Genomic DNA, 11,171 nt, shown 5'->3' with positions numbered 1-11,171 from the left:
ATCATAATTCTTGTTCTTGAATTGCACATGAACAATATATTACACATACCAGATTTTTATGGAAGGGTTAACCAAAAAATCTCGTTTTAATGACCTGTGCATGTATCAGAAGACAAAGTTGCTTGTTATATTGAGGAGTGAATGTATCAGAAGACAAAGTTGCTTGTTAGATTGAGAAGTGCAAGTGTTTGAAGAAATTACTTTTTTAAGACTAGATAGTGTTGGTGAAAAATGTGTTTTATAGAGGAAGATTTTTAACAGCTGGATCTCAATCCATTTTAGATAACATGCATCTTCATCTTGAGCAGGTCCACTTATTTGTGGGCTACAACTTTGGATTTCAATAATATATACAAATCATAAACTAAAATGTCCAACAAAGTACAAATGTTCTATATAAAAGTGTATGCTGATTTTAAAAACAAAATTAAATATCTGCAAAAACACAACTTTTCCTTAATTCACAAATATTGATACACCCACAAAAGTCAATTATTCATCACTTTTTTCCAACCTTAATATTTTTAATACTTTAGAACTGATGTATGGTGTTGGTTGACTGACAAACCTTTGCATATTTTGGTTACTAGCCTGCTCTACTTTGCCCTTAAATCACTTTGAACTATCAGTCAAATTCAAATTGTGAACAGAAACTTTTTCAAAGCAAGTATGGACCAATATCAGATGTTAATTATTGTCAACAGCTCATAGATTATTGAAAAGGATATTTGATATTTCAATCACAAATTGGAAGAAATGATAAAAAATCACAATCACATGTTTATTTTCTCAGAATACATAGATATACATAAAAGACATGATAGTGTTAGGCAGATGCATTTAGTAGTCATGATAACAATGGTTATAAATTTGAACAAATATTTTAATCCTGATATATATAGAACCTCTCACAACAGTCTCAAGCTAATAAAACTTAAAATGTTAAATCAATTTATTTCAATTTATTTCAGTCATTTAGATCATCATGTCTTTCTGCTTTATTAATCTTGGAATAAAGACACCTATGCATTCTGGAAATGCAAATTAAAATAAAAAACAACACAATGTCTGCATGAATATCACTTATGCCTCTACATCTAAACCAAGTCCTATTTTATGACCTCCTTGGTTGAAGTTCTTGCCTTCTATTAGAGTTGACAGAGTAAGTTTAACACCTAAAAAGAAATGCAAGTATTTTAGTTACAACTATATAAACCATGAAGTATTAGTTTAGTACATTAGTTATTAATAACATTTAAAGCCAATTGTATTGAGTGTGTAGGTATAGGGCCTAAGTTATTATTAACATTTAAAGCCAATTGTATTGATCGTGTAGGTATAGGGCCTAAGTTATTAATAACATTTAAAGCCAATTGTATTGAGTGTGTAGGTATAGGGCCTAAGTTATTAATAACATTTAAAGCCAATTGTATTGAGTGTGTAGGTATAGGGCCTAAGTTATTAATAACATTTAAAGCCAATTGTATCGAGTGTGTAGGTATAGGGCCTAAGTTATTATTAACATTTAAAGCCAATTGTATTGAGTGTGTAGGTATAGGGCCTAAGTTATTAATAACATTTAAAGCCAATTGTATTGAGTGTGTAGGTATAGGGCCTAAGTTATTAATAACATTTAAAGCCAATTGTATTGAGTGTGTAGGTATAGGGCCTAAGTTATTAATAACATTTAAAGCCAATTGTATCGAGTGTGTAGGTATAGGGCCTAAGTTATTAAAAAATTTTAAGCCAATTGTATCGAGTGTGTAGGTATAGGGCCTAAGTTATTAATAACATTTAAAGCCAATTGTATTGAGTGTGTAGGTATAGGGCCTAAGTTATTAATAACATTTAAAGCCAATTGTATCAAGTGTGTAGGTATAGGGCCTAAGTTATTAATAACATTTAAAGCCAATTGTATCGAGTGTGTAGGTATAGGGCCTAAGTTATTAATAACATTTACAGCCAATTGTATTGAGAGTGTAGGTATAGGTAGTATCTCTAGCTGAACTGTGAAGTCATTATAAGGTAAGGATTAGTATGTACCATCAAATTACCTTTATTTTTTTTGTTTTAAATGTAATTGATGACACTAGAATTATAGATTTTTTTTAAATGAAATTAATAACATTTATTTCATTTTTTAATGTTATTTTAAACATCATTTCAATTACTGTCTTTTGTGCTACAAACTTTGCCATTTTGGATAAAAATGTGAACCAGCTAGTATGAGGCTTCTTCAAATGCAATACTTAGCATTTAAATATTTTGGTTACATAATCTAGAATTTATTCTAATACACTCCAAAAATTCTATGATATTCTAACCGCTGAAATTATACCTGGATAAATAGTCCAAAATATCACTAGTCCAATGCCTATGTCTAGTATTTATTTCTGCAAGACTTGTAATTTTTGTTTAATGACACCACCAATATTGTAATTTTAATTACACAAAAAGTTATTTAGCATTTGTACTGGTTGTGTTAGTGAAATAACTGGGAAAGTTCATTAATATTACATGTAGGTTTTTTTATTCCACTGAGATTTTTGTTTCTATAAATGGCAGGTGATTGTTCAGAACAAACATAAAAGCAATTCATCACATGTACTTTTTACATACCATCTCTTAATTTCTGGGAATATCCCATTCCAATCTGACTGCTGTTGTTTACTTTCAACTACAATATAAAGCATGGTCTCATATAATGAAATTTTATAACCTAGCCAATGCTATAGTGTATAAATGTAACAGATTTCCAAGTATTTAGATTGTGTTTGATTGATATAATCCTGTTACTTTGTAAAATGTTCGTGAAGATGTTTTTCCAACCACCGTAATGCATAAAGACAAACTTTTTCAAAATCATATCCAAGATTGGTTCAGATTAGCCAAGTGGTTGCAGAGGAGCAGATTTTTGTACAAATTAATGGGTGAAAAACACCATGTTATGACAATAACTCACACTGGAGCAGACGGCCAGATAAAAATCAAAAGCAGAAATTGGTACTAAAACTTATTTAGAACTGACTGGAATACATTTCTAACTTTGTCATAATGAATACATACACTGACTGAAGAATCCCGGTCTAATACATATTTGGCCCCCAATCCAAATCTTGTAGCGTTACTTCCTGCAGCCCAGTTAAGGCTGACTCCGGCCTCTAAATCATCACTGACTCGTTGGTAAATAGATGCACCAAATTCAGCTCCATCATTTCTATATTTTAAATCATTCATTATTCAAACACAGGCATAACATTAATATTTATTTTTTTTAAGATAAAAAGATGCACAAGTCTAAAATATCTACTCTAGACACCCATGCTTAATTTCACAATACTGTTTATCAGAAGCATATCCCTGTCGTAGGCCAATACATATTTTTAAGCCAATGCGATGACAAAAAAATGTGAACACACCACTTTTAGGTGTGCTGAAAGGACAAAATTAATCTTAATTGACTAATATGTTATGGAACTTCATGTGAGGAAAAGGAAAATGTGCCTTCAAACTTAAAAGTAGTTATGAAGCAAATTTGACTCTTAACACCATTTTCTATGACTTTCATTTTGTTTTATTTCTAGTAGTTAATCCAAAAAAATCTTTTAAATTTTCCTTTTATAATACATATTTTGTATGATTTTAATCGCTACCCATGTGGTAACTAACCCTATACTTTTAGGACACCCTATATCAAATATACAGTGACCTCATGTAGTCCTTTAACCAATCATATCTCTATAAATCTATAGGAGGTAAAATAAATATATAATGAACCAATACTTACACATTGGTATGGAGTGTAAAGTCACCAGTAGAGTAACCTACAGCAAAGTTGCTCTTGGAAAGTTTTGATTTGGAAGTATCAAAGCTCATCTGGTATCCACCAAGCCAGCCATTATATCTGTCATATAAAGAGGATTTAACATTACAATATCAATTTCACATCAGTTTCACATATCATTATATATAATTAGTCATAAAGAGAATTATATTTTATTGGAAAATGCATGAATCATATATTGTGTGTGCATTTAGCAATTTTTGTTGGTTCAAACTGGAGTGTTTTAAACAGGACTCCCCTGCTGGTCACCAGGCCAGTGAAGTACTGGCACTGCAGGACCAATTAAGCTTAAAATTAGCTTGCCTATTGAGCCATTTGAGTTAAGAGGTCTATTATGTATGTGGTAGAAGAAAATGATCTTCTAAACAGAATAGTTTGTACAAAAATTGAAGTTTTTCCTTTTGCAATTGCCCACAACAATTTTGTGATATAACAGAGCTATTATCTTATCTATTTCACCAGCAAGCCCACCTTACAATTGAATGTTTGGGTGAGCCGTATTACATGTTATAACCTTACCCCAATACTAAGGCACCGTTCACAGCTGGTCCGGCAAAATCAAAGTTAACATCACATTCCATATTTACATAATCTTGTTTGTATCCAGTCTTAATTGTTCCCTGCTTCTTTCTGAAAAAAAAAGTTTGTCATATATACATCTAAAATGATACATGCAGAATTTAACTCCTCGTTTTTTTTTTAAAATAATTTTTTTCATTTCTACAAGCTTGACTAAGGATGTTCATACAAAATGTCTAATTACAGTCAGGGTTTCTCTGGGTCAATTCTATTTTTTGCCACTTCTTTGCCAAAACAATCTATTATTGCCACTTTCTTTGTTTTGCCAACTTACATATACTTCTTTAACTTTGCTTCTTTCTTTCAAAAGAAAAAATGTATGAGGGTTCCTTGTCACCCAGTGTCTTGCCTACTTTATTAAGCTAATAAATGGTTTAGGAACTTTTAACTGCAGATTGTATGTAATGTTAAATGGAAGAAAACTACATACATAATTAATTAACTTACAGAAAAACATGAAATATATTTTTACAAAATTTCCTTATAAATACTAGCTTTTGATCATAAACAAGCTTCTGTTACCTGGCTGAAAAACTAAGTCCATTTATAAGTTAAATATGGATAAACAGGATTTTTTGTTTTAACAAATTTTTTTCTGGATACTACATTTTTTTGTATCTTATGATCATAAACAAGCTTCTGTACAAGTTTGGTAGAAATCAAGGGTAGTTTAAGAAAGTTAGTAAAATTTCAAAAACTTTGCCACAGAGTGAATATTTGTGGACGCTGTAGACTACGGAATGTAGGATCGCTATTTCTCACTTTTTGGACTGACTGAACTAAGGGGGCCTGCTCCAGTCAATCATGCTTCATTGATCCCAATGTATTTAACTATTTTTTCCGACAAAAAAGAGTTTGGACTTTTATTCAGTATTTCAACATTTATTTAAAGACCATTTGCATGTTTGCCTGATGAAATATTGAATATTGGTATGTACATGTTTTGTGTAAATGTATTTACCTTAAGGGGTCTGTGAAACTTTTAACAGTAAATTGCCAGGGTTTGCGGGATAGTGCAAAAACAAAAGAAGTGTTTAATTTACTGAAAACAAAAAAATACATATACTGCTTACAAGATAAGCATTTTACTATTGAAATTGAATATGCTTTCAGCGATCCATGTGGGATTCTAAATGTTTTTCTCTTCTTTTTCCTTTAATTCAAGAGGCTTATCAATCTTGTTTAATAATTTTGAATTTGAAGTGCTAATAAAGAAAAGACTTGAATGACAATTACTCAACATTAGATGTTATAAAAGATAAACAGAAACATACACTTTTATCATTATATGGACCTAATGTGGATAGTCCTGTTTTTTATGATCAGATTATGTATGTAGTTCAAGATTTTGGAAATGCTGTCGTATAAAAACAGTACGGTGCATTGGTTTATAATTTTGAAAATATACATGAGATTTGTAATGATGATCTTTATTTTACTGTAAATAGTCAGCTGTTTCTTAAAACTTGGTTGTAATAATGAAATCTTTAAATTATGGGTAAAATTTAGGACCCTTATCAGTGGCAGGGAATCATAGCGAGCTTACCAAAAGACAAAGACATTTACTCGAAAATTGGAGACCTATTATGATATATCTCCTTGCTTAATACTGTATACAAAATTGGTTCAGGGGTTATTTCTAGAAGATTTAAAAGTTTTAAACAAACTGATTGATTCAAATCAAACTGGCTTCATCAGTGGATGTTTTATTGGGAATAACATCAAATTGATTTATGATCTTTTACAATATACAGCAGTCTGTGCCAAAAACTATTTGAAGTACTATGGGCTAGTTAAAAAAAAAAATTACTAGCCCGAATTTATATGTACTGGACTGAATAAAATCTGTGTCACTGGTGAGGATCACGAAGTGATCTGAACCAGCTAGGGGGGGTTGGGGGAATGCCCCCCCCCCAGAAAATTTTGGAATATTAGATGTAAAATCCTGCATTCTGAGGTTACAATTTTGTATCTGGAAGTGTATATAACTTTTCAAAAATATAGAGTTTTTTCTCCATGTAATATAAAAAATTATATTGGACTATCGGCAGCGTACGTTAACTAGCTTAGTCCGAGCTTATTTAAACTAGACACAGGCTTCGGGCTACCGCTTAACGTCGCAGACTGATACAGAAGAACATAATATTCCAGGTCTATTGCTTTTAATTGATTTTGAAAAAAACATTTGATTCTCATCTTGGGACTTTCTGGTATCAGTATTACAATTTTCAATTTTGGTTAATCTATTGTTAACTGGGTTAAGGTACATGTATTCTATAATAATATCTCATCTGCAGTCATTCAAGGGGGAAATCTTTTCACATTAAGAAACATTTACATGTATGCATTAAAAGTTTCTATTTAACTTCCCTGTCAAATTCTAGTGCTTGATATGACCTTATTTGTTTTACCTACCCTGTCTGTGGAGCAAATGTTGTGTCAAATGCTAATTTTAAACCTTGAACAATTTGGTCCTCAACAGTTATTTCTGTGTTTAACACATTGTCTGTTGTCCATTTTTCTTTGAATGTTAATCCTAGAAAAAATATCAGGAATAATTCAATTCTAGATAGCAATGCCACAGTTAACTATTATCATTCACAAGTTAGTATTGTAATGTACACATTGGTATTTATTTTTATTTATTCTAAACATTTTAAGTATCTATCTTAATGACTTATCAAGAAGGAGAAACAAATTGTTTCTTCATACTTGAATAATTTTCTAAAATAAGAAATCTTTACAACAAAATGCATGTCACACTTGACTTACCACATCTACCCCATCACACAAAAAAAAGCCAAGCAAGCTGATTCATGACCTACTTCCTTCACAGTTGATTATATATAACTTATGCATCACATACATAATGGCCAAAGCATGTGTCAAGGCCTACAGTTGATTATACACATGTACAACTGATGTATTTTCATAACAAACAGTTTACATAAATATTTTACATGATTTAAATATAAATAGGTTTTCATTAAACCATTGGCAAGTGACAAGCTTGTCAAACACTTGATTATTTAGTTTAGGTCTGTGAATATATTTTGTTTAGGTCAATAAATCAAAGTTCAAGGGTTCAAGGGTGATTTGAAAGTAAACTTACCGTAATCTTTCCATTTGTACTTGGTTTCTAAACTACCAGCAACTTTACCAGTATCATGATTGTGGTCTAATTTACTTGTGAATTCTACTTTACTATCTGTTTTTGTTTTAGCCTCTAGTTTGTTGGTTCCAAAGTCTGAAAAATATAATCAACCATACACAATAAATTACTAATGCCTATTAACAATAATTAAACACACAAATCTATTATTTTTCTGTCAGATATAGGCTGACTTATGTATTTTCTTCAAAGGTCATTGGGATGGTTAATTAGATAGCATCAGGGCTAAAATACATTTACACAGGAAATGCTGATATACAATGTATATATTATCAATCCCATGAATTGTAAATTGTTTTACTTTTTGATAATTAGGAAAATAGTTATAACCATTAAGAGAATTTGAGTCAACTTTGTGAACATGAATATGACAGCTAATGCCCCTTTAACTTTTCATATTGTTGTCCAAAAAAAAATACTGCTAAAAGACATCTACCGTTTGGACAAAATTTAAACAAATTTCAAAGACCCTAAACTATGTAACAGTCTGCACAGTTAGCTACAAGTCTGATGCACCAAACTAGTAAGTTTTGCAAAATTTGTTTAGACACATAAGAATAGTGTCTGAATATTGGTCTTCGTACTAGTAGTTTGACAATTGTTAAGTGTTGTCTGGTGTTGGATTTGTCAACTTAATTTCTGCCCAGAAATATTTGTTATTACATTGGTTTAATGGGTGTCAGAAATTTTACAAATATTTATATGAAGATAACAAAAATAATGCAATTAAACAAAGATATCAAAAAGTACTTACTGTAACCTTTACTGAAGAGATCCCTGGCAGATTTTCCTAAATCGGAATATGATGGAGGTGCCATTTTACCTAAGAAAAAATTAATAAATTATATATAAATGTAGAATGAGAGGTATGATCATATACTATTAAAAAAAATGCTTTGCTGAGCCATCCTGATACGACTGCAGAGGTCGAAACCATGAGCAGTTGGGGCAATTTTTAACACAATATATATTCAAGGTTGAAAATGTCTGAGTTTAGATTGTGATCAAATTTTTTTGACATAATACTGGTTTCTGACACAAAATAATGTGGTGAAAGATCTTAAAAATCTCTTCTTACATTGCACATTATATCATTACAGTCCCTATAGGTGTTGGAGTAAAAAATGGTTTCACTGATTTCCCCAAGATCCTTCACTTCCATGGGAATAAAATACCAACATCAATAAAATACAATCAACCTGAAATTTGCCAGAATATTTAATTTATACACCTTATAAAATGTATTTACTTTTCTGCCATTACTGGCACAAAAAAAAAAGTTCCCCACAATATATAACATCAAAATAGATATTGTCTGACGCTACGATGGAAAAATGATTGTTGAATGACGTTAATAGTTCAATAGGCGCAGATTCTCTGGTCATGGGACACAAATTTTCAAATTAAGATAAGGTCTTTTTTATACTCTCAAGAAGTGAAACCATTTTGACATCAAAATTCAAAGTAGATACTTAATTTTGATATCAAAGTAGATAATTGTATTATTGTACATCTCAGATGAAATCAAAACTTATTTTATTATTATATTTGAACATTTATGTAAATATTTTGCACTGACAATGACTGACAAGCACTCTATCTTTAAAGTCCAAATAATTATGACACCTTGGAACTGAAAGGCTATTTATTTATTTCTTTGATTTGAAATGAAGCAAAAAAAATAAAAAAAAGCCTTTCCAGCCGTCATAATTATTTGGACTAACTTCCTATGCCAAAAATTTAGAGCAGTCAAAGATTTCATGGCAAAAAAATATCTCAATGTTCTGCCAAAGGTTTCTTTTGAAGTCCTGACAAATAAAGATAGCTTTGGCGTTATTGCAAAATAGAAATAAACTAGATAGCTTTTAAAATATCATAATTAATTGGAATAAACGTAATTAAACGTGATGGGACCCTTTTATTAAGGAGTAGATTAACCAGAGAAATTATATTGAGGGGGGTGATTTGATGAAAAAGTGAGGCGATTTGGTGTGGGACGAGTTAAAGAAAAAGATGGTTGATTTGGCCTGGGCCGAGTTGGCAGTGGGGTGAGTTGTCACTGTTTCTCCATATACATGTATTTGTTATAGTCCGAGATTACTCTGATGCCCAACGGCTATTTTGCCAGACAAGCTGGGGCAGTGGGACGTCAGAGCTCAACCCATATCAAAAAGTGGATATTTGCCCATCCAAAATAGATGCGCTGTTTCATCACTTCTGGTGCCAACCAAGGGCCTTGGAATTATATAAATCGGGTATCAAATTGTTTATTTTTCTTCATTTATGTAAATTTCACCTACTTGTCTTTATTTTTCCCTATTTAAACAGTTTTCACAGTGACCCATCGAATCAGTCATTTTTACTTTTATTTTCAAAAGGATGTCAAGTTGCAGAGACTTCATGACCTCGGGATTCAAATAAATGTATGCAAATATTTATACTTTTTCACCTCCTTTACATGAGATCGTTATTAAGCATTTAGTGCCAACCACGATAACAATCAGAAGCTCTCGGACATTTAGATTACTTGCATCCTAAATGAACTAGGTGTTCGATTATGCATTTGCATAAATCATCCCTTTTTCTTGTCACGTGAAAATGAAAGTTAAAATGCCAGAATCTATGGGTCACTGTGAAAACTGTCTAGATATGAGAAAATTAAGGGTGGCAGGTAGGTGAAACTTACATAAATGAAGAGATTTATATAAATGAAAAATGAACAAATTGATACCCGATTTATACCCGACGAAGCAGCGCATCTATTTTGGATTGGCAAATATCCTACTTTTAATGTGGGACGAGCTCTGACGATTCACGGCTCCAGCTTGTCTGGCAAAAAAGCCGTTGGACGTCAGAGTAATCTCGTACTAATTTGTTAGTGATAAATTATTCCGTGACGAAATATCCCTTCGACTTCGTTGAGGTCAGACACTGCGACATTCTTTAGTTTAACCCTTCGTTGTTCGCATCAATTGGTTAATGTTTTTGCTTGATTTTAAGAGCTGTTGTCTTGATGTTTTAACCAACCCCCTTTTCATGCATACAACTGATGCTCTTACTAAATATTTTATGCTTACACGCTTTTTCGCTTCTTTCCGTTTCTGCAGAGAGGACAAGAGAGTAATCAAGGTCACTTTAACGCAGTTTCCGGTTCCGATTATTTTATATATTTTTTAATATACTGCATTTTATATGTCACACGAAATGTGTAAACTTATGTTTTAAAACTTCAACCGCTATACCATAATTTGTTTTTATTTTGATAACCTCTTAAATATTGTATAAAAACTAGGAGCCTGTTTGAGTTCATATAATGCATGCTTAATACTTTGTATAAGGAACCAGTAATTACACACACAAAAAGTATACTGATCCCGCAAACATACCACAAAGAACCTGTTCACACTATTCTCGGGTATCAATTATTTCCTTTTCATACAAAAAAGGTAAAATAAAATTTTTAAAATAACGATGAAATTTCAAAATTGAAATCCCTAATCAAACGGCATATCAACAGTTCAAACACATTAAACGGAATAAAGATGGCTGTCACATTCATGACTTGGTAATACATTT

The 11,171-nt window shown here is 31.4% G+C and overlaps 1 protein-coding gene across 3 annotated transcripts; it reads right to left on the bottom strand.

The window, feature by feature from the left end:
- Nucleotides 1-767: 767 nt before the first annotated feature.
- Nucleotides 768-10,856, bottom strand: LOC139487621 (non-selective voltage-gated ion channel VDAC2-like). Of its 3 annotated transcripts, none has more exons than XM_071272539.1 (9): nucleotides 10,675-10,856; nucleotides 8,350-8,418; nucleotides 7,536-7,670; nucleotides 6,839-6,959; nucleotides 4,364-4,474; nucleotides 3,788-3,904; nucleotides 3,067-3,217; nucleotides 2,620-2,677; nucleotides 768-1,175 (listed from the first exon to the last, which is right to left on the bottom strand). In XM_071272539.1, the coding sequence occupies exons 2-9, from the start codon at nucleotides 8,411-8,413 to the stop codon at nucleotides 1,084-1,086; spliced, it is 849 nt and encodes a 282-aa protein (XP_071128640.1). In that variant the 5' UTR covers nucleotides 8,414-8,418; nucleotides 10,675-10,856; the 3' UTR covers nucleotides 768-1,083. The 3 variants fall into 3 exon arrangements, with proteins under 3 accessions (XP_071128640.1, XP_071128641.1, XP_071128642.1); XM_071272540.1 differs by lacking the exon at nucleotides 10,675-10,856 and adding an exon at nucleotides 10,464-10,652; XM_071272541.1 differs by lacking the exon at nucleotides 768-1,175 and having other exon boundaries at nucleotides 2,612-2,677; nucleotides 10,673-10,779.
- Nucleotides 10,857-11,171: the final 315 nt, after the last annotated feature.

This window comes from Mytilus edulis, chromosome 9 (assembly GCF_963676685.1).
Source record: "Mytilus edulis chromosome 9, xbMytEdul2.2, whole genome shotgun sequence".
NCBI classification, from domain to species: Eukaryota; Metazoa; Mollusca; class Bivalvia; order Mytilida; family Mytilidae; genus Mytilus; species Mytilus edulis.
Note: the sequence above shows the minus strand (reverse complement) of the source record. Positions and strands in the feature narration are given on the sequence as shown.